Source organism: Podarcis melisellensis (assembly GCF_964234715.1).
Source record: "Podarcis melisellensis genome assembly, chromosome: 1".
NCBI classification, from domain to species: domain Eukaryota; kingdom Metazoa; phylum Chordata; class Lepidosauria; order Squamata; family Lacertidae; genus Podarcis; species Podarcis melisellensis.
The window spans coordinates 13,545,406-13,569,842 of record NC_138528.1 but is presented as its reverse complement, the minus strand read 5'-3'; the positions used below and the strand labels follow the sequence as shown (position 1 = coordinate 13,569,842).

At 45.5% G+C, this 24,437-nt stretch overlaps 1 protein-coding gene across 2 annotated transcripts in view; it reads left to right on the top strand.

Moving 5' to 3' along the window:
- KIF26A (kinesin family member 26A) overlaps nucleotides 1-24,437 on the top strand; it is a 154,332-nt gene that overhangs the window by 79,962 nt on the left and 49,933 nt on the right. For both annotated transcript variants that reach the window (XM_081908363.1, XM_081908362.1), the window contains exon 4: nucleotides 7,741-7,907. In XM_081908363.1, coding sequence (XP_081764489.1) covers nucleotides 7,741-7,907 — 167 coding nt within the window. The remainder of the gene's footprint in view (nucleotides 1-7,740; nucleotides 7,908-24,437) is intronic.

The following is a 24,437-nucleotide window of genomic DNA, read 5'->3' as shown; positions in this document are numbered from 1 at the left end:
GCAGTGATCTACCCATTGAATTGACCAGAGTAGTTGAGCTTTTTTTGGGGGAGCCAAAGTTGTTGAGCTTACGGCTGATATGAGGTTTGAACAAGGTTTTCAGGATGCACACAGGCCTGCATTTTAAAATTCCTTTACTGCTACCCCGCAGTCATGTCCCAGGGAGACTTGACAGTCACCATGTGCCTGCAACGAGGGATCCGCAGTCTTATCACGCTGTTACAAAACCGTTGGAGAGGATTCTTCAACTCTGGGGCAGGGGGTGCCATATTTAATTTCACCCTCACTCTTGTCAGCACATGGCAAAACTTGTTTAACCTCTGACTCTGAGGGTGTTAATTGAGTAATTAAAGATTTAGTGGAGTGATATGGATCATCTGTAGATGTGTTATTTCGCTAATTAATTTATCTTGGCAAGCCCGAAACCATTTCCCCTCCTCTTTCAGCAATCAATGCACACACTCTTGCAAAAACCCCTTCCGTTGATACAAACCGGGCTTGTAGAACTAGGTTTTGTTCTTGGGCATTGTTGTATGGGCCTACATATTTTGGGGTGATGAAGGTATATCTGTTGACACTGGAGGTCAACAGGCCCCTTTGGATGTTTGAAAAATTAAATAAGTTGCTTCATGTTGTCTGACTTATGAGGTCCGTGACTATTGTCTGCTGCGACTGGCAGTGACTTTCCAAGGTGCTTTAAACAACCTTTCCCCTTGTCTATTTTTATTAATGCCAGGGACTGAAGCTCTGGCCTTCTCCATGCACAGCACATTCTCTGCAACTGAGCAAAATACCGTTCAGATTTGCTTTGCAAACACTAACGCAGTAATGTGTGTAGGACTTTTATCAGTTGGTGGTGCCAAATGACTGGGCTACTTCCTCAGGCCAATATCTTATGAGGCTAGAGAAAGATCATATGAGAAGCATTTCTGCCCTACTATTGCATATGGTAAACAGGTTTCGTAGGGTTTTTTGGCAATGTTTCAAAAACCTGGTGCACCTGTTTAGCCAGAAATGACTGTGGGACAAGAGAATATGGTGTGAATTGGCCTTTAGCTGAGAAGATTCTGTGTGGATACAAAGCCCCCTTTATACTCATTACTTGCCTGAAGGGGGAATTATGTAATTACTGGTGAGTAGGGGATCCTCTGGCAGCAGTCACATGGCTTGTCGTTCATGTATTAGTATGCTTGTATGTGATGGTTGGACAGTGTTCTCGAAGCTATAAACATGAGTCTGACCAAACTGCGGGAGACAGTGGAAGACAGAAGTGCCTGGCATGCTCTGGTCCATGGGGTCACGAAGAGTCAGACACGACTAAACGACTAAACAACAACAACATGCTTGTATGTAGTGGCGAAACCTACATGTGAGGAACCACCTTTGTATAGGCTTACAGATGATGGTGTTAACATGTGAATATCTGGACAGATGGCCCGCACTGTGCCTGAATTTAGAGCATGTTTAATTTTTCAACCTTCAAATTCCAAAAATGAGGGGTGCTAAAAAGTTGTAGCATGACTTGGGAATTCAAAACATATTTTGGTTAAACATGATTTAGTTTTGCTTGGTAAGTAAACTGTGTGTAAAAATGCACAGAAATAATTAAAAACGATTGCCAAAATCTTGCAGTTATATTGTTGTTGTTGTTGTTGTTTTAGAATTACCTGACATTTTCAGAAAGTAAAATTAAAATTATTTGGTTTTCCAAAAACAGTTTATGTGCTTCTTTGTCAAAAGTAGACTTACCAAGCTAAATGTTGTCCAATCACAAAAAATAGCAGATTTGAATTTCTCACACCCAAAAACATATTTTGAAGACCTTTCACTGAAGAAATTTGCAAAAAGTACACTTCACCCCCTGAAATGACACTCCCTAGTGCCCCATGCCAAGGCTGGAGCCAAGAGTATGGCCCCAATTCCCAGTAATTGTGTGGTGCCTCCTTCACTCAAGAAACACACAAAAAGGGCTTATGTATCTGTGCAATAGATGCAGAGCAGTGGATTTAACTAACTATAGAAAAGATCTAGCATGTCACCATAGGAGATGGTTGTAAAACATGATCTATAGCATTGTGGATTTTAAAGTTTGGTGGCATCCCGGGGAGTATTTAATTGCATTTGTGCTTCATTACAACACTGTCTCTTTTTGCCTAAATTTATTTTAACTAATTAGTTTGAAATGTCAGAGTAGTATTTCAGACGGCAGAAACATCATCCATTACCATTCACGGAGTCGTTAACCCTAGCTACAAATATGTATTGTGGCATCTCCTCTAATTAAGCATTTTCTAAACGAATTCCTGGACTCTACTTTTAGCAGTCCTTCCTAAAAATAGTTTAAAAATTAATTGCATTGATCTCTACATTTGCATGAATAGTGTCTTGCACTGGGGGAATCAAGACAAAGGATGAGGTTATGAATGACTAGTAGTCATGATGGCTATAAGCTGCCTGCAGAATTAGAGGCAAGGCAACTCTGAATACCAGTCAGTGGATAACAGTACAGTGGTACCTCAGGTTACAGATGCTTCAGGTTACAGACTCTGCTAACCTCGGGTTAAGAACTTTGCTTCCGGATGAGAACAGAAATCGTGCTCCGGCGGCACGGCAGCAGCGGGAGGCCCCATTAGCTAAAGTGGTGCTTCAGGTTAAGAACAGTTTCAGGTTAAGAACGGACCTCCAGAATGAATTAAGTTCTTAACCCGAGGTACCACTGTATCAGGAGATCAGGAGAGGGCTGTTCCCTCACATCCCATTGTCCACTTGAGTTTCATAGGCATTTCTGGTTGGCTGTGGTGGGAAACTGGATAATTGACTAAATAGGCTACAGAGTGTTTTAGCATGTCCTGAAGCCTGTTGTTGATAATAATAATAATAATAATAATAATAATAATAATAATAATAATAATAATAATAATTTAATTTATATACCGGGCTTTTTCAGAAGATCCCAGGTCGGTGTACAACATTAAAAACACGTTACAGGTGTATTAAAACGTAATAAAAACCTAATAACAAGCATACTGATAGGCAGCCCAATAATAAAATAGTCATCATAAGAGCAGTCCTCTCCTCCACACTTTCTCAGGCCGTAGATGATTTAATAGCCATAGGCCTGGGTAAAGAGGAATGTTTTTGCCTGGCATAATAATAATAATAATAATAATAATAATAATAATAATTAATAATAATAATTTATACCCCGCCCTTCCTGGTTCAAAAAACCGGGCTCAGGGTGGCTAACAACAAATTTAAAACACTTAATTGATGCAACGAAAAACAGCATAAAATACAGTATAAAACGTGAATAACAATAAATTCAGAATTCAAAAATCAATTTAGGGGAAAAATCCATCCAATAAACATTAGATGATCACCAGGGCTAGCTGGCTAAATTAGTCCTATTTGAGCCAGTGAGGAGACCAGGGGAGAATTAGCTGTGGGATCCCAGAGCGGGTAATCTTCATAAAAAGGGAAGGGGGAGGGAAGGAAGGGGAATAAAAGATCAGACTAAGTTCAAATTGAAAGCCAGGCGGAATAGCTCTGTCTTACAGGCCCTGCGGAAGGAAGTTAAATCCTGCAGGGCCCTGGTCTCATAGGACAGAGCATTTCACCAGGTCGGAGCCATCGCTGAGAAGGCCCTGGCCCTGGTGGAGGATAATCTGACTTCCTTAGGGCCCGGGACCTCTAAACTATGATTATTCATGGACCTTAAGGTCCTCTGTGGGGGATACCAGGAGAGGCGGTCCCGTAAATACGAGGTCCCATAAATACATGTCCCGTGAAGACATGTAACGATGGCGCCAGGCGAGCCTTCCGCAATTGGGGAGCCACTACAGAAAAGGCCTGTTCTCCTGTTGCCACCTTCTGAACCTCTCTGGGATGGAGGTACATAGAGAAGGACATTGGATGACAAGCACAGGGTCCAGGTCTGATCATATGGGGAGAGGCAGGGGGCTAGAGTAGATTTGGTCCCTTCCAGCTCTATAGTTCTAAGTGGATAGACCTCATTGCGGCCGGAGAGACTGTAGCTTTGAGGTTAGAAAGCCGGGTGGGAGCTGCAAGCATAATCTCTGTAGAACACCTCTGGTTTAAATAGGGAAGGGTTGTCTTAATGACCCCCTTGTGTTAATCACCATGCCCTCAATATGAATAACTGGGTACAGTGGTACCTCGCAAGACGAATGCCTCGTAAGAAGAAAAACTCGCAAGACGAAAGAGTTTTTCGTTTTTTGAGTTGCTTCGCAAGACAAATTTCCCCATGGGCTTGCTTCGCAAGACGAAAACGTCTTGCGAGTTTGTTTCCTTTTTCTTAAAACCGTTAATACCCAGGGAATCCGTGCTTCGCAAGACGAAAAAACTTGCAGAACGAAAAAACTCGCAGAACGAATTAATTTCGTCTTGCGAGGTACCACTGTATTTGTATAACTGGGTGTGGGTTCTAAATCAGGTTGCCAGAACAGGCAAAGATCTATTTGCACACACGGCTTTACAGGAGGTTAAAAAAAATAAAAATAAAAGTAGCTATCTCCTCTGAGAATGAAAACACTTGTGAAAATGTGAGTTATGTGAAATGTGGTGTGTATCTGTGAAGGCTTTTATATGTTTGTTTGTAGGTGTCTCTCTCCCCCATCCAAAAGAAATCAATGTTTTTACTCGGTTCTTTTGGCTGCTCATGTGGAAAGATGCTACAAATGCGCCTGCTTGGTTTGTTCCTCTTAAAACAGACAGTGCTTGTAGATGATGCGCGACTGAGAAATAATTCCTGACAGTTATAACTGAAGCAGATAAACCGTTCTGCCAGCCACCGAATAATGCCGTAAAACAAAAAGGGTTCTGCTTATCGTTTTCCATGTTTTCATGCTTGTCAGACAGTTTAGCAGTGCATTACCTATAACAAAGGGTCTCCGTTTTATTCCTCTTGTCTGCCTCTGGTCATGGTTTTAACCTTGTCCAGCGATGGACCTTTGCCGACATGGCTTCCTTTTTATTGCTTATTATTGTGCCTGTGTACAGAATATAGGAAAGACAAAACGGCTTGTCAGGCGGACGTGGTGGTTTGGGAAGCATCTTACAGGACTATCAGGCTTAGATCAGGGCTAGGTGTGATGGGAGTTCAACAATATTTGGAGGCCCACAGATTCTCCATCACTGGTTTAGATGATCCATTGAAGTCACCTGTTCCAAATCTTTGTGCTGGTAGGACTCCTAAGATCTGCTGATGTGGCCTTCCAGATAGTAGCTCAAACCCCCTTCCGTTCAAGTCTTCCATTCCTTTTTATACCAATCCTTCTCCCTCCCTTATCTCTTAACTGCTGCTGCCTCCTGCATTATTTTTGCTGAATTTGTAGCACCGCAGTGACCTCCCTGGGGCACAAGGCTGGGCTATAGCTGTCAACTTTCAGATTTGAAAATAAGGCATCAGCTGCCTCGAAAATAAGGGATCAGCAGCCTCACCTGTCCCGGGGACAGTCTACGGGATATCTAACAATCTGGGATAGCACCGGGAAGCAGCGGGGAACGGTGCTGGAATAAGGGAATTTCCCGCAAAAAAAGGGAAGGTTGACAGCTATGGGCTGGGCAGTGTGCATGGAGGTCCTTGGCTGCCCAGGCGACAAGATCCTCCTTTCCGTCTCGCTGATGTGGTCCAAAGGAAAGCAGAGCACTACATTTGGCACTGTGGGTTAAACCACAGAGCCTAGGACTTGCCGATCAGAAGGTCAGCGGTTTGAATCCACGCGACGGAGTGAGCTCCCGTTGCTCGGTCCCAGCTCCTGCCAACCTACCAGTTCGAAAGCACGTCAAAGTGCAAGTCGATAAATAGGTACCGCTCCGGCAGGAAGGTAAACGGCCTTTCTGTGTGCTGCTCTGGTTCGCCAGAAGCGGCTTAGTCATGCTGGCCACATGACCCGTAAGCTGTACACCGGCTCCCTTGGCCAATAAAGCGAGATGAGTGCCGCAACCCCAGAGTCGGCCACGACTGGACCCTAATGGTCAGGGGTCCCTTTACCTTTTACATTTGGCACCAGCTTGGCTGCAGGAGTTGCCGGAAAGAGGCATACAAGATGCCGTCCAACCTCCTCATGGACTGCTCTCTGGATTTCTGTAGGGTTTATTCCTTAGCTTTTTCTTCTCCCAAAGATGTCACACAATGCAGTGGAGGTCTAGGACCAGAGTTTTCCTTCTTCTAGATGGGAGAGCTTTTCAGGTTGCCAAGCCCCATCTGCTCCTCCTTTCCCTCTACAGCAGAAACTTCCTTCTTGACTGTTGGACCCACTATTGGTCTTGTCTTCTCAGTCCACCGGAGCCTAATTGTGCAGTTACAGTTGGAAATAGCATTTGTTTTAGTTTAGTTTATTTGGGGAATTTCTATCCATTGTAACCTCCCCCAGAGCTGGTTACAAACATACAAAACCAATATGTAAACTATGCCATAATAATACACTAAAAGAAAAGATAGACACCGGAAATCAAATCTGGGTAAGGTTCATGACAAAACCAACGAATACTGTGAACTGCCCCATAAAAATTATTTCAGTCACGGAAAGCTTGGTAAAATAAATGGGTTTTTAGTTGGCGTCGAAAAAGCCAACAGTCTGCAGCAGGCGGTCTTTGAGAATCGCATCCTTGGAGTCATCTTTGATTCTTCCCTATCAATTTGATCAAGGTGTCTTCCTCTCTTATTTCAAGCCCCTTGTCAAAACCCACATCTTTAGTGTTTTCTGAACAGTCACCATCACTTCTATTGCTGTTTGATGCTGTCATCCTCCCTCATCATCCTTTGTCATCCTCTCTCATCATTTCATTTCCCTGACATCCTATCCTCATCCCAGTTCTGTAGTCTCCTGGGCCGAAATTGCCTAATATCTGTGTCCCACATAGCATAGCTACTAAGTAAATATGGTAGTTTAGGTTGTAGTAAGAGATCTGAAGTCTCCCAGACAGGTAGTCATCCTGTCTTTTGTGGCTCATTCACATGGGTGTTGAACATGGATTTGAATCTCTCTCTCTCTCTCTCTCTCTCTCTCTCTCTCTCTCTCTCTCTCTCTCTCTCTCTCTTTCCCTCTCTCGTTCTCTTTCTCTCTCTCTCAGCGTCCACATGACATCCTCTTTAACCAAGTGGCAACCCACACTAAATTCGGATTTTCCTGTCTGCAGATAATCCATTAAGGGAAAGACATTCAGCATGAAATGGTGTGTTACCCAGTTGTGAACGTACTGAAGCACATTGTGTGCATGGGTGTTTATTTATATTTTTTTTAAAAAAACACCTGTGTGGTGATGTTTCGATGGGTGCCATCTATCATCATGGTTTCCACCAGCCCAAAGAGAAGGATGTGGCCTGCCCTTTTTCTACTGGTTGTTTCTGAAGAAACGTTCATTGTGGTTGCGCTTGTATTTTTAAAACCGCTGATTTGAAGTGCTGTCGCACAGAACAGCTGTGTAAAAAATAATATGTGCACTTGCAGTTATGGGAGGTAGGAAAGGAAAAGGAGGAGAAAGGAAGTGACAGTTTTTCATGTGAGCAACTCCAAATCTATACTAGTCTTGAAGCAAGATGCTTTTTAATGGACTGCTCTTTTGTGCAAGTCAGGTATATTGAAATATGATGATGATGATGGGTATATGAATGAAATTAAATAAAAACCCACAGCAGATCTCAGGTGGGTGGAAGTACTATTAGTCTTAAGTTAACATATTTATAACTCCCTGTTTTTAATTTTGCTTTTTCCTTAGGAGGCTACAGCAGCAGAGTGCGGAAGGGAAGGCTCCAATATTCAAGTCACCTCAGGGCAAAACAACTGTGACCAAACTGGAACCACTGGGCCATTGGCTTCCCAAAGTCTGGTCGCCCCGGCTGGCGTCTCTGCAGGGACTTCAGCTGCAGCGTCATTCTTCATAAGGTAGTTTTCACCATTACGATTTACATCGTTGCTCTTGTGTATGAAATGACCACAAACCAAGTGCTTACTGGGCGGTTGGTGTTGTTGTTGTTGCAGATGGCAGTTCAGGCAGGAGAATGCTTGGGTAATGAATGGGATCACTATGCAATGGAAGCATGAACTTGCAACCACTGCTGGGGAAAAAGATTGTGGGGTTGGGAGCAGGGTGGAGTTGTAGCGGAAAAGCAACGGGTGCCCGAAAGGCTAGGCACCTTCCTTCCACCTCTTGCTTCTCTACTGGAAATCTTGCTTACCTGTGCCAGGAAAAGTGGGAGCTGTGTTTTGGAAGCATGTACAAAGGTGCTTTCTTTTCTCACTCATTCACAGAGGTGTGCATGGACAAACAGTAATTCTCTTTATACTAGGCAGTCTTGGGAACTGTATCCCCATGAGTAAGGCTAGATATTCACCAAACCATGAGCCCCAGTATGGCATCTGAGAACAATGGCAGCTAAAAAGAACAACAGAAAGCCCCTCTTTTTGAAAACCTGGAGAGCATAGACAAGGGAAGGCCCTCCAGATGTCATTGGACTAAAATCTCCCATCAGCTCCAGCTAGCATGAGCAATAGCCAGGGAAGATGGAAGTTGCAGTCCAGGGTTTATATCCCCGGTGTATGTTGTTGGCATTCGTCTGTCTCGAGAGACATTGGAGGGCGCCTCTGGGGGTGAAGTCAAACTGCTGTGTTAGCAGCACCAAAGGGACCTCCACTGGGCGCAAGCCTGAGCAGTGTGCATGGAAGACCTGGACTGCCTAGATGACAACATTTCCCTTCTTGGCCTTGCTGATGTGCACCAAGGAAAGCAGAGCAATACATTTGGCACCAGCTTGGCTGCAGGAGTTGCTGGAAGGAGACGTACAAGGTGCCATCCAACTGTCTTAGAGACTCCACTCCAAATTTGTGTAAGGCAGGGTTTCCCAAACTTGGGTCTCTAGCTGTTTTTGGACTACAATTCCCATCATCTGTGGCCACTGGCCCTGCTGGCTAGGGATGATGGGAGTTGTAGTCCGGCCGCGGCAGATGTTTGGGAAACCCTGGTGTAAGGTGTACTCTTTAGCCTTTTCTTCTTCTGAAGATATCCTGCAAGACAGCAGAGGTTTCAGATCAGAGCTTTCCTTCTCTGGTGGTATGGTCAGTGCTGAGCTACAAGGACCGAGTGATCTGCTTTGGTGTGAAGCCGCTTTCTGTGTTTCCATCCACTTCTCTCTAGCTCCTCGGATACCTGATATTGCTGGGTTCCAACATTACTCCCGTGGACTTCTCTTTTTTGTTCTTTCTCACACTGATTCTATCTTTTGTAGATAGCGCCCACAAGCTGTTACATAACTTGGGCAGATTTTGCTTTGTTATGCTCGGTGAAATGTACGCAGGCTGCATTTGCATACTGACTCAAGAGTCCTTGTTTAAAAGTGGTTGCTCAACTTCATCAAGCTTAATTATGCAACACTCTTACATTTAACTTTGATATTTTTACTCATTAGCCTCAAGAGGAAGCGCGTAGTCTTCTTCTGCTCGCACATGTGCTATAATACAACCTGGCACCTAAACAAAATTTGAAACAGAGTTAACTCCCAAATTCCACTCTCTCTCGAAAGAAAGGACTGTCTAGTGTTGGAATGCAAGGCAAATGCCATCCCAAACTACCATTCCTTAATCAGGAAGATGCTTCTGGCTGAGAAGGGCTCACAGAGCTTGGCAGAAGCAGTATTTTCCCATCAGAGAACTGGCACAAGAAGAAAGGGTTTCTTTTCTCAAAATCTTAAGATGTTAGATAGAGGCCCAGATGCAATAAGAGAGGGTCCTGATTTTCACAGGTGCAAGGGCACAAATTCTGCACCATGAAAGGTACTTGCTGGGAAATTACAGAGGTTTTAAAGGATCTTGGCGTGGGGTGAACGTTAAAAAATGCACAGCTTAGGAACAAAGAGCAGGTTATGGGAGCAATGAATGCTCGCTGAGAGGCAGCGTGACCTCACAGCTAGACTATGGGACGAGGACTCAAGAGAGATCTGGGTTCGAATGTGCACTCGCCAAATAAGCTTCAAGTGCAGATACAATCAGGGGTGGTTAGGACAGTATACAGTATACCTGAGCTCCATGGAGGAAATGTTGGATAATAATAAAGAGAAAAAGGTTGGCTCCAAGTTGGGCAGAATGACGAACAAGACCTTGTGCTTTTTAAATGCTGGTGTCTCTGTTGTGGCTCTGTAAGGCTCCTAGGTCTTACTTTAACACTCCCCTCTGCTTTAAGCCATTTATCCCAACCTAACTCTGATACCCAATGTGAGAAAATAGCTCAAAGCAGCAGAGCTCAAAGCAGAACGACTTGGGAGAGGTGATTGTTTGCTCCCTTTCCTTGCGCGTTTAGTATAAAAGTTACACTCCACCACCACTATCAATGTTTAATGGTTCTTTAATAGATAGTTATTTTTCTATGTTTTTAGCTGTTCTTATTTTTATCTGTAAACGAGTTCCTGTCAGGGAAGAAAGGTGGGGTATAAATAAATAAATGTATACCAATAACAATCATAACAATGCATTTTAACTGTGGATGAGACTTCTATAGGTACCACTGTTGAGCATTAAAAATAAATTGATCTGAGAGATGAAAGCTTTCACTGCTCACCTAAGGTGGCTTCTATCATATTTGGGAACTAGTGGATATATAGATAGAGACAATACATAAAAAAAGGCGTTAAGAATCTCTAGGGATAGATTTTATACTTCTAGAGAGTGCCCCTAAGCTGTATACAACCATATGAAGTTTATTTTGAAGGTACTAACTTTCATTATTTGTAATTAAATATAATTGTCTGTTACCTTTTTGTATATTATTTACAAAACTCCAGACCTTTATCTACCCAGCCTCATGCTATGACTTGGGTCACTAGAATATAGCAGAATGCTGAGAGAGTAAAGTGGGATGTTGAAAACCAGCTTAAGAAATATATTATCTTCTTGCCTTACTCAAATGCCTATTTCTGTACCAGTATATGTAGACGGAATATACGGCTTTCCTCCTCTTTCTCCCCTCTTAGTTACAAATGTTCTTTTACAATTTGAGAGATTAAAAGACAACAACCCCAAATCTCTTTCTGGATAGGACAAATCTCTTTGAAACCACCTGCCACGTTGCAGATTTCATGCGTTTACTGGTTCAAATGCCCAGAATTATATTTGGATGTTTTATCTTCAAAAGGAAGCATTTCGTAGACTTATTTCTAGAACCAGAATGCTTGGTCATATTTGCATGCCTCTGAGTTTTTCGGATTAAAGAATCTAATTATTCACTAATGAGCATTAATGGTACATATAAACTGAGGGTCACTCTCCTATTACAGGCACCTGATGGTTTGCTGATAAGCATTTGGCCATTAGATTGACCATAAAATACAGTCAATAATTGAGGTGACTGGGGGAGCAGGCACCTTATCAAGTGTAGGCCTAGCAAGACAGCTTGTCATGTCTCAGGGTACTGGCTGAGCAGTGACTGAGCATACGATTAGGCCATTGGAACATTGTGCCCCTAATGAAATGGGAAGAAAAGCATTGCAATATTAGCACAACTGCTAAATGACTAATGTGTTTTTCTTCCAAGGCTCAGGCGCTTCAATTAGTTGTGATAAATGGTTCGCTTTGCTGTTTATTGTGAACTGGGGAGCTGGGGGCAGGTTCGGGGGGGGGGGGGCTTGACTACCTTCGAGGCGTAAGAAGCTGCCTTATCACTGGTCCATTTAGCTCAGTATTGTCTTACTGTTTTAACCCACTGTGGGATCTTTGGCTGAAGGCTGGGTAAGGAAACAAATAAATCACAGAATCATAGAATTGCAGAGTTGGAGGGGACCCTGAGGGTCATCGAGTCCAATCTCCTGCTATCCAGGAATCTCAGCTGAAGCATCCATGATAGATGATAGATGGTCACCCAGCCTCTCCTTAAAACCCCCCAAGGAGGGACAATCCACTACTTTCTGAGGGAACCTGTTCCTATGTCAAACAGCTCTTCCTTTCAAGTAGGTTCTTCCTGATGTTTAGTCGGAATCTCCTTTCTTGCAACTTGAATCCATTGGTTGGAGTCCCACCCTCCAGAGCAGGGGAAAACAAGCTTGCTCCATCTTTCGAGTGACAGCTCTTTCGATATTTGAAGATAATAATAATAAATAATAATAAAATTTTATTTATATCCTGCCCTCCCCAGCCGAAGCCGGGCCCAGAGCGGCTAACAACACCGTTTAAATGAAATCACAATCCATTAATTGAAATACATTCTAAAATCAATTCATTCTAAAATCAATTCAGAGTCAAATTAATGGCAACCATTGGGCTAGAGTTCTATGAGGATTACAGAAGGAGGGGGTCAGACTGTGCCTTGGCCAAAGGCCTGGTGGAACAGCTCTGTCTTGCAGGCCCTGCGGAAAGATGTCAAGACCCGCAGGGCCCTAGTCTCTTGTGACAGAGCATTCCACCAGATCAGGGCCACAGCCGAAAAAGCCCTGGCTCTGGTTGAGGCCAGCCTAACCTCCCTGTGGCCCGGGATCTCCAAGATGTTTTTATTTGAAGACTGTAAGGGCATACCAGGAGAGGCGGTCCTGTAGCTTTGAGGGTCCTGGGCCGTATAGGGCTTTAAAGGTTAAAACCAGCACCTTAAACCTGATCCTGTACTGCACCGGGAGCCAGTGCAGCTGGTATAGCACCGGGTGAATGTGATCCCGTGGCGAGGACCCCATAAGGAGTCCTGCTGTGGCATTCTGCACCCGCTGGAGTTTCTGGCAATCATATCTCTTCCTCTTTTCCAGGGCTAAACATACCCAGCTCCATCAACCATTCCTCATATGGCTTGGTTTCCAGACCTTTGACCATCTTGGTCACCCTCCTCTGCACATGTTTCACCTCACCAATATCCTTAACTCCTTCTTCTTCATCACCTGATTTACAACTGCTCTCCAGAGTTTCAGATGGGGACATTTCTCCCAGGCCACCTTGGAGACGCTGGGGATTGAACATGGGATTGTGCAAAGGTGCATATATCTCCATCCAAACATGAAAGAGGCGTTATTGCAATCAAAGAACCCATCCCAGCCAGGCAAAATCACTTTAGCAGGGTCAGTGAGTCGTGTCACCCTGGAAAAAGGTGTATGGTCTGAGCAGAGACCTAAGAAGCAGGTAGAAGGTCCCAGATGGTTTTAGTTGACACCTGGTCTTAGCTTCCCCACCCCTGATATATCTAAACATAACATTAACCACTTATCTTCAACATTTTCAGATCTAGGACTAGCCATTTATTGCTTCACTTGTGCATTATGGGACACAGTGTTTTTTATTTTATTTTTTTACCATACGTTTATATGGTGTTCATGGCTTATGTGACCTGCAGTATGTCAATGACCAACAACTTGAACAAGAGACTCAAAACTATTCAGAAGAGGCAAGAACAGCTTCAGGGGACCCTGGTCATTTGGTCTGGAGGGAAAAGTCCTTCTCTATCTCAGTTATGGCTATAGTTGCAAGTGTGAGCACGGAGACTGCAAACTGGGAGCAATCCCCATTTAATATAGTGATGATTTCCAAGGAAGCATGCATGGGACTGGGATGCTCATTTTCCGAAAGGAAATTTGGGGCAGCCCCTGATGTACCTCCAGCAAGGAATCTCCTTTATCTTATTCTGCTAAAGTGTCCTTATCAAAATAGTTATTCCAGCAGATCCCTCTCTCGGATTTTTCAGCGATTTGCCCATGCAGATCTGAGGTCAAAATATATATTCTAGAGCGTTTGTGCCAAAAGAAAATTCATCAGAACACTCTAAATCATTAACATACTTCCTGTGCTGCCTTGGATAACAGAGACCCCTGGACTTAGGTGTGCATACAATTTTCTTTTCCATTCCCCCCCCCCAACGTGAGTGCCTTAACATTCATACATTATTTAATACAGCAATGGATGTGAACTGCCTTTTGTCTTTCTGAACTGCTTGCTGTCCAGGCTTCTGTGATGTGACCTTGGGTAGTAACCATAGAAACGTGTTAAAAGCATCAGCCTAAAAAGAAAAAAGAATAGAGGGGGGAAAAATCAGTAGTTTGGAATGACAGGGATTCAAATTCCGCGAAAGGAGGTTATGATGTATTAAGGATACTAGAAGCATATATTACTTCTAACCTGTTAAACCTGATTATTCTGAGATGATCAGCGCTTTTCATAATTTTCATGGAGGGAAGGGGAAAGTGTATGGAGACGTACTACGCATTTTTAAAATAGCCTGCTTTAGAAATATTTGCAGCTAAATCTTTGGAAGCTGTCATCCCGAGACTTGGCTTAGCTGTTAAATGTGGGCATTGTTTCTCCACAGAGTTGATGATGTAGCCCTCCAGTTTTCTATATTTAATAGCTAGAAACATTTACTCAACGCCCCCCCCCCCCCCGTCCGTCCCTCTGGGAATAACTTGGCACTGCAGCTTTTGCACACACAGAGCTGGCATGATTTAAAACCCGTCTTGACAGATGGAGAGAGAGATAACTGGGTTAGTAGTTAAGTAGGTCAGTAGAAGCAAATGGATTCTGTGACTCATCAGATACCAAGTTAGCTCTTTTAACAGTGCTGCATGTAGAATTTCTGGAGGCTGTGCAGCGAACCTGCATAGACTTTTGGTGGGGGGTTGGGTTGGGTTCGGAGTTTATAAGGTGGTCCTTAAGTGTTGCTAAGAGTGCTAACAGGGAAGTCTCTTTAAATAAGGGGTGCTTGTTAAACAAAAGGCAGATTTTTCACGCCATGTGGCCAAGCCAGACCAGGGTGACTTCAACACCATATTAAGATGACGAAAATGTCTTCTGAATGCAATGCCCATGTGATTTGCCAGGCATTGGGCGATGCTAAAAGTTCTGTAGGGTACGATGGATCTTGGTTCTTGCTGTGTCGAGGAGGTGCATCCGGATAAATGGTTTGCTGCATGAAAACCACAGGTGGAAAGGGCGTCAAGTACCTCAGTTAGAATCTGCCAGTGGACAAAATTCCTCCTGTGCCTTCAAAAAGGAAACACTGCACTTTCATTGTACTGCAGACAAAGCAGGATGGAGTGTTTTGTCTTCACGTACCTATTTGATCTGGCAGGAATGGGAAGGACCGGCCCACACATGACGCAAGGTCAACTGGCTCAGGTGGCAGAATCTGCAGGGGCAGCAGAGCCAGCCTCCCAAGTTTGCTTGCCACTGCGGCTACTGCTATAGTGGCATTGATAGCTGTGGCACCTCCCTAGGAGGCCAGATCTGACATCTCATTGGCATCTCATCTCCTATCAAGCTTGTAAAAGTAAAGGGACCCCTGACCATTAAGTCCAGTCACGGACGACTCTGGGGTTGCTGGCGCTCATCTCACTTTATTGGCCGAGGGATCTGGCGTACAGCTTCCGGGTCATGTGGCCAGCATGACTAAGCCACTTCTGGCGAACCAGAGCAGTGCACGGAAACACTGTTTACCTTCCTGCTGGAGCGGTAACTATTTATCTACTTGCACTTTGATGTGCTTTCGAACTGCTAGGTTGGCAGGAGCGGGGACCGAGCAACGGGAGCTCACCTCGTCACAGGGATTCGAACCACCGACCTTCTGATCAGCAAGTCTTAGGCTCTGTGGTTTATCCCACAGCGCCACCCGCGTCCCTGTTATGTCTGTAGTAGTGGGTTAATCAAATCTCAGGACATAGGAAACACCACACTTAGATATACACTGTTTTGACCTAAGGTGCAGCATTCACTATTGTGCTGGATTAGGAACATCATCAAGTCAAACCATTGGTCCATCTAGCTCAGCATTGTTAACACTTGGCAGGAAGCAGCACTCCAGAGTTTCAGGCAGAAATTCTTCCCAGCCATACCTGAAGGATGCTGGGAACCCCAGGGACCTTTTTTGGAGAAAGCCTGTGTTCTCCATCTTCAGGTGTGAAGCTCCTGGTGTGTCCTTGGGCAATTCACCTTACCTTGAAGCGTTGTTGTGTAGCTAAAACAGCCTTCTGATTCCTTTGCACAGAGGGCAAAATTTGAAGGTGACAGATAAAATACTTGGTATTACGCAAGAGCAGCCCTGCTGGATCAAAAATAAACTCTATTTAGGCCAATATCCCATATTCTACAGTGGCCAAGCATACCCACAGTGGATGCATGGATCTTCGGAGTCCTTTACAGACTCGTATTTGTGCTAATTGTGTTTGCAAGGGGACTTGAGGAATTCTGGCCTGGCTCCCTCCCCAAACAAGCAAGTAGAGGCTCTTAATTGTGAGGTTTTTGTTTTTTTTAAAAGATACCTTATTCAGGCATGTAATGGTACAGACTCAGCAGCAGACATTGGGCTAAGGAGTCACAGTTCAGGAGCAAGGCGAGTAGTTAAGTACTGGATAGAAGCAAGGAAGATGTCCCAACAAGTTGCCGTGCCCGCCAAGCTATTAAAGGCTAGGCTTGGCGCGCTCACTCATGAGACTCACTCACATTGCAGGAATGTGGGGATTGCAAACATGTGCTCTGTCGGGGTGAGTGGGTCTGCTCCCATCTGTGAAGGCAGCACCTGGTTCCAGGTGACAAGACTGCGCCCTCCTGTTTGGGCTCCTGTTCAGTCGCTGCTACCTCCTGTTCTGTCTTCCTTCTGGCTGCTTCAGGCTCTCCCTCGTCTTCACCAAGACTCTCCACTGTACAGGAAGGTTTATGGAGGGGGGGGGGTTTAAGAACTGACATCCCTGTTCCCCCTCCCAAAGTGACTGATGGGGTGGGGAGGAGGGAGACCACCTCTCCTCCAACCCAGGTACCTGCCATTCATTCCCCTCCTCTGTCACCTCCTCCTCATGTGTTGGAGCCCTTCCTAAGCAGTTGTACCATATGATCTGAGACATGCTGCCCAAGACCTCTTGCACTGTCGCATTAAATCCCTTGGGGGGTTCAGAGGGTTGCTCCCAATTGTGTGTATAAGATCTTAGGCGGTTCTTCTTGGAGTGCGCATTGATGCATTGAGGCCTTTAAAAGTGTGGTCACTCTTGGGTTGCATGCACAGTCTGGTTCATTGGCACCTTAGAATGACGGAGAGCAGCTAGCCAAGGCAGCATGATTGTTTGGAAATTGCCGTCTCCTTTCACTGTGCATGGCCCTTGTTTTCTTCGTTGCTGTGGCACTCAAGTGGCGTTTCTCTCTAATGAACAGCAAACAGAATGATGTTTGCCTGGCTTGCATTCTGTTTTATGTTAGCACTTGTCGGGAAAGGAGAACTGTGCTTAATCTGAATAAGCTTTTTGAGCCTAACTTGGAAGTCAGCAACGAGTCTTGGAAAAGCGATTTAACCTCTCTAATGCAGCTTTGCACATTTTCCACAGTGCTTTATGAATGTAGTGGAGACGAACTCCCTGCTAGGAAGAGTTTATATTCTGAGGGTAGGCGAATCAAATAAAAGAGGATATGTATAATAATAACCGGTCAAAGGCACAGTGGTAGTGGAGGAGAAAAGGGAAATTAGGTGGGGAGAGAACCTGCAGGAGGCGTTCAGGAGTGGGAGGGCTCTGGTTGAACATGTTTGCAGATGGCAGTCGGGGAAAGGGAGGGATTGCAAAGGCTGACAGCCACGGAGAAGTCAGGGAGGTTAATAGACTGAATATCAGGAGGGGGACTGAGGGATCAGGCAGGAGGGAGGGACGGGAGAAGCAGGCAATTTCAGACCAGAGCAAATGGCATCGGAACAGAAAAGAACAGCCAGGAGGGGGGCTTGCAGCAATGAATGGGAGAGTCAATCCAAAACTGGAGATGGGGGTTAACAAGGGGGCATGTGGAGCCAATGGGATCAGAGGGGCTATCGGCGTAAGAGAATGAGATCAATCTGGATGCAGAAAGGTGTGCAAATGGGCGGCTGGTGGCTGCAGTTAGGAGACTGGGAAAGAGCAAAAGGATTGGTGGGAGGGGTATGTGCTCGTGTGGCGACAGGAGAAAAGAAAGGAAGGAAGGTTTGGACAAGGAAGGAAAATGCAAGAAATGAATGTGCGCTGGAAGTGGGAGGCTGAGTTTCAGCAGCCAACCAGAGTTGTAAATGAGTGAGTAGTGCCACTATCACCCTCTCCGCCTGTAAAATGGAAAGATTTGAAGTCTGCTTCACAAGGGAGTAAAACACCACCACCACCACCACTTCCAGCCAGTGTAATGGCATAAGAAGAAAGCTGCTGGGTCAAGCAAGTGGTCCATACAGCCCAGAATCCTGTTCTCACAGTGCCCAGCCAGGTGTCTGTGGGAAGCCATCAACAGGACTTGAGCGATTCCCTGCAACTGGTGTTCAGAGGCATAATACTTTTGACAGCGTTTCAGGACTTCTGGGCATGCAAGAGTCTGCCTTTTTTCTTTTCTCCAATGCCCAGACCGTCGTTGCCGATAATTGTTATTATGCTTCCCTCTCCATTCTGCGCAACAGGCTCAGTTGCACAAGTATTTCTCCTTTTTCTTTCTGTGAATCCGCAATAATGCGGTTGGAAGCCTATTCTATTAGCTGCGCTGTGGGCGCTTGCCTATCTCAGCGAAAAGCTAATCCTAGACTAAGCCAAAGGCACACACACACACACACACACACACAGGAACCCTTTGCAGTGCAACGCGAACCCAGTGCTACAGCCCAGGTGCTCTTCTGAGACTGCCACTGTGTCAATCATCCATCAAGGGCAGGGCTGCTGTGTTTTCTTAAAAACAAAAGGTGGCAGTCCTAATTTGTAGAGGTCCTTAAGGCAAGTGAAGTAATACTTAGTTTTTATTAAACACCGGCAGGATAGAAACCAAAGGGAACAGGATGGAAACTGAAATGTCTTCAGGGGCAGGATCTGCACATTCAGGAGAATGAAGTGATACAACCCTCCAGGGGCTTTTCCACTTTAGATCACATAAGGGAAAATGTTCCCCTTTCTCGGTAACTCCCCGCCTGCGGAAAGCTAGTCCAACTAGAGAGAAGCGTTCTTGTTGCTTCATATGCTGCTTTTCTTTGCGCAGTGTCCTTTAAAAAAAATAAATGTGGTCCCCCGACTTACGCTCAGATGTAGGAGCAGTTTTACCCCACTTGCCTAATGTGAAACTGAATGGCAAGGCCCTGAACCCGCCCCCTGTGTTGGAATAAAGATATTTGACACCAATTCCCCCCGGATTCCTTTAACAGAATACCCTTGAAATACGAGGGGTAGGTGATGGCCACTACCTCCCCTCACCTCCAGCCGAATACTCCAATGCCTTATTGCCAAACCTTACAAAGTTGTGATGATTTGCTACGAGGTAGGAGAAAAACCAAATGGCTGGTGCCAATTTGCCAAGTGGAAAAAAAATTCTACCAGGCGACCAACCGAGGTCCGTAGCAAGGTCAAAGGATTAAGAGCCTAATCTTAGAACTGCGTGAGCGGGAATCAGAAAAAAAGGGCGAATTCCCGCCTGCGGGCTGCTTGAATGCTTGTCACTGCAGCCCCCTGCGCCCTGGTTTTCTGTTTTCTCCTCCCAATAGTTAACCTTCTGTGGCGCCTTGGCATAATACGTCTTCACTGGCCTGTTTGGGTGGCCCCCTTTAGATAGGACTCCCCCTCCAACTTTCCCCCCTCTTCTGCTCAAAAATTATTTACAGTACTACTTAATTCAAATTATTGGGCTAGAGATTTGCTTGTATGCATTTTTATTTATTCATTTATTAAGAATGTTAGAAGCCACCAGTGGCACCGTGGGCTAGTGCAGTGTTTTTCGACCTTTTTTGGGCAAAGGCACACTTGTTTCATGAAAAAAATCACGAGGCACACCACCATTAGAAAATGTTAAAAAAATTAACTCTGTGCCTATATTGACTATATTGACTAAAGTAATTCTCTTGAATAGGAATCAAATAAACACAAAGAAATTATTTTATAATTACTTTATTATGAAATAGTAAGTAAACAGAAATATGAAAAATTATAAAATACTTTATTTTCAAATCTTTCAAATTTTTCAATTTTTCCCACGGCACACCAGGCAACATCTTGCGGCACACTAGTGCGCCGTGGAACAGTGGTTGAAAAACACTGGGCTAGTGCATCTGACTGTTAACCAGAAGGTTGGCGGTTCAAGCCCAACCAGGGATGGTCGTGGGCAGGATTCTTGCATTGCAAGGGGTTGCACTAGATGATCCCCGGGAATCCTTCCAGCTCTACAGTTCCATGATTCTAAGAGCCTGCTGGATCTTGCCAGTGGCCCAACTAGTCCAGAGTCCTGTTCTCACCCAGATGGCCTCAAGCAGGTCCCAATTATAGGAGCTAAAAAGGTAAAGGAACCCCTGCCCGTACGGGCCAGTCTTGCCAGACTCTAGGGTTGTGCGCTCATCTCATTCTAGAGGCCGGGAGCCAGCGCTGTCCTCAGACACTTCCGGGTCACGTGGCCAGCGTGACAAGCTGCATCTGGCGAGCCAGCGCAGCACACAGAACGCCGTTTACCTTCCCGCTGGTAAGCGGTCCCTATTTATCTACTTGCACCCGGAGGTGCTTTTGAACTGCTAGGTGGGCAGGCGCTGGGACCGAACGACGGGAGTGCACCCCGCCGTGGGGATTCGAACCGCCGACCATGCGATCAGCAAGTCCTAGGCGCTGAGGTTTTACCCACAGCGCCACCCGCGTCCTAATTATAGGAGTTATGTGCCACTTAATAGACAAACAAACTTGTAAGTGGTTTACGTAAAATGATATAGAATATTTGTTGGGAAAATATTGGTAGACGTTAAAAACCAATCATCAAACTGTAAATCTTTGCCGGATGATAAAACAGGCATGAGAAATGCTCTCCTGGTTTAGTCAGTCCCATTCCAGGTGTGCTGTACAATCTCTTGGGTCGCAACTCCTCCTTTCCCTCTGCAGCTGCAGCATGGCTGGTCCTTCCTGGACTCTGCTGTGGGAGACTGGACACACCTGAATGGGAGACAAGATTCAAGAAAACTGAAATTTTAGAGAGGAGGCTAGTGATGAAGCCATACCATCACTTGCCCCCCATGGCTACCACCCTGCAAATCTGAAGCGCCAGCTCTCTCCCCGAGCCCCTACCTCAACTCCCATAACTCATCTCCAGAGGTTCTCCTCAACCAGAGGTCCTCGTTTCTCTTGCACCTTCCATTTTTTAATTTTTCGCTCTTTGTTATCCTGCGCTTCACCGACGTTTGGGTGTGATCTCAAAAAAACAAACAAAAACCCTACAGCCAGCTTTTTCCCACTTTCTCCTTTGACATTCCCCCGTCTTTAACCTCGTTCCTTCATTACATGCACCGATCTCGATATCTCCCCGCCTGCCCGCCCCCTTCCCTCCAGGTCTGGGAGCACCAGCTGTTGTGTTCGGGTTGGGGGGGGGGTTGTCTTTGCTTCACTGGGGACTGTAGCATTCCATAGTTAAAGCAATAATCGTGACTTTCCAAGCGGGCGGTAATTTGACAGCGTGCACCTGTTTCGTCTCTCTCTCTCTCTCTCTCTCTCTCTCTCTCTCTCTCTCTTTATTGGTGACATTCCGGCTCTTCGGTACCATTAGATATTTAACTATTATAATGCCTCTCTGGGGCTGACAGCCTTGACAGACTGAGCGATAAAACCCCGACTGCTGCCCATTGTGAATAGATAGGTATATATTTGTTTCTTACTGCTGAATGATAGAAAGCGTTTCGGCATTCATCATATATACACACACTTGTAGAGCCTGCAGGCTGGTCTGGTTCTTCAGTGGCTCCGACTTTGTTTGCTTGCCCCTGGGTGCTGTTTGCAGGAGAGATGTTAATCTTTGCATTACAGATGATGCTGTAATAACATACTTTATGTCCGTCTCCCACGTTATAATTCATAACAGCAACAGGATTAAAAAGGAGCGTGGTTTCAGTGCCGCCGTCGACTGCCTTTGTCCCATGCGCTCTCCATGTGGGACTCCGGCAGCCTTGCCTCTCCTGTTGTTATTGCTGCTATTAATCACCCTTGGCACTTACAAATAAATGCACCCAGTACTTTAGACTTCATGGCCGGGCTCCAGATAGCTACTTAGGTGCTCATAAGCACTTCATCGAACGTATTGGTTCATTATCAGTAGGGTTGGCATCAGGGATATTTGCTATTTTATTGGGTTAAGTACATTTCTTACCATTTCTCCTTGCAAGGAGCTCAAGGCAGCATACTGGTTCCCTTCACCACCTCCATTTTATTCTCACAACAACTCTGTAAGGTAGGTTAGGCTGAGTATGTGTGTGTGGTTGACCCAGGTCACCCAGTGAGCTTCATGGCTGAGCGGATATTTGAACCTGGGTCTCCCCGGTCCAAATCTAGCACTGTTCCCACTGTACAACACTGTACATGTTAGAATTGCTGGGTATCTTCTCCATCTCCGGAATGGCCCTGCCATCAGCCTCAGGGAGCCAGCATGGTGTAGTGGTTAAGAGCAGTGGACTCATAATCTGGTGAACCGGGTCACCCTGCTCTGAAGTCTTTCAGCCTCACCTCGCAGAGTGTTTGTTGTGGGGGAGGAAGGGAAAGGAGATTGTTAGCTGCTTTGAGACTCCTTAAGGGAAGTGAAAGGCGGGATATCAAGTCCAGACTTTTCTTCTTCTTCTCTAGAGCCTCTTTGCCTCACTGTTGCTGCTGCTCCTCTTCCTTGCTGTGGCTTCTCTTTGCAATCACGCCTGCACCAGACATTCAAAGCTGTATTCTGCAATTTTAACAGAGAATCCTAAAAATTATACTTTGTTATGGCTGCTGACCTCACACACCTACAGTTCCCAGCACGATTCACAAACTACACTTCCCAGGATTCTCCATAACTTAAATTTGGTATAAAAGTGCTTTAAATGCATGGTGCGGATTTAACAAGGGGGAATAGAGTGAGCAGCAGCACCCATTTCCCTTCTCTCTATTTGGACAGGCGTACAGGTTGGACATAGAGGGAGAGGGCAAACGAGTGGTTAGCTGAAGGTGGAAGCAAGGTCCATTCAGGCCCCACTAAGGGCATCTTCAGGTTCCAAAACCTAGAACCAGCACTAACTTTGAGGACGTCTGTATTTCTCAGCACACTTCCTTCCACTCTGGCTTCAGCTCCTCACGCTGCTATAGAGGGTGAACTGTAAATCCCATTGATTTCACTGACATTTAGATGCTGCCTTGGCAAATGGGTGTTCTGAATAATAATAATATTATTATTATTATAATAATTTATTATTTGTACCCCACCCATCTGGCTGGGTTTCCCCAACCGCTCTGGGCGGCTTCCACAGAGACCAAAAATACACTAAAATGACACCCATTAAAAACTTCCCTGAACAGGGCTGCCTTAAGATGTCTTCTGGATGTCAGGTAGTTGTTTATCGCTTTGACATCTGATGGGACATCTGATGAACCCCATATTTGATCTTCTACTGGGTGCTCAATGCAGGCCCCCATCTTTGGACTAATTAAGGTTTGGGCACATAGCCTCAAGGGGCGGTGAAGTAAAAAATGGTCAGAGGTGTATTTGAAGGAGATAATTGGTAGCTGGAGAAAGAGTTGAACACCCCCCATATAGGGTTGATAACTCTGTGTTTACCTTATAATGTCGACTTTGGTTTTTAGGCACCCCTAATTTCCCATGGGTTCTTCCAGAACTATCAACATATTGCCATGTTGTTCTCAGAAGAGTTGGTGCCATTAAAGAGTATTCATGTAGGTCGTTGTCAGGGAACTGCCATCTAAAGCGCCGGGGGCGCAAAGGCTCACTGAGGTTGAGAGAGGAGTAGCAGCGGAAGAGGGAACCAGTAGAGGGCGAGCAAGAACTCCAAGGGAAAGTGAGTCGGAGGGATGGCTCAGAGACGCTTCCAGCGAAAACAGTGGGGAGGTCTCAGGACCTCCTATAGGGACACCCACACCTCGCCGGAAACTGTCACGCCGAGAGGCCAGACGACGTGTTTCCGTTAAAGAGCTTTTATGTTGGAAACGATTCCGAAAGCAGCCACTTTCGGATTCTACTAGTGATTGACGCAGCCATGCTGGAGGGGCTCCGTCACAGGCAGAGGTTTGAAAACCTGATCAAACTCTGAGGGACTTGCATTTTACGCACAAGCAGCTCATCGTCCCATCACAGCAATCCGAAAGTCACCGAAAGCCAGCTTGTGCAGGGAGAAGCATCATGAGCAACCCAGCCGGAACCGGAGGAGCAGGAGCAGCTGGAGGGGGTCCAAGCCTGGAAGAAAGGTACAGGGCGTTGGAGATCCAGTTGGCGCTGCAAACGGCGAGGCTTGAGGAGAGGAGGGCTCAGGATGCAGAAAAGGGAAAGGAGAAAACCACCCCGCTCGCCAGAAAGGTGCCAGGATTGGTGCAGAAATTCGGGGGGGATCCCAGGAACTATCATGCCTTTAGAACAGAGATGCAATACGCTCTAAACTTGCAGTTTGATGACTTCCCCGACGAGGAATCGCGAGTGGCTTTTGTGATTGGCCATCTCGAATCCGGGGCGAAGGATTGGGTTAGACCCCTGATGGCAGCGAATAATGAGATCCTA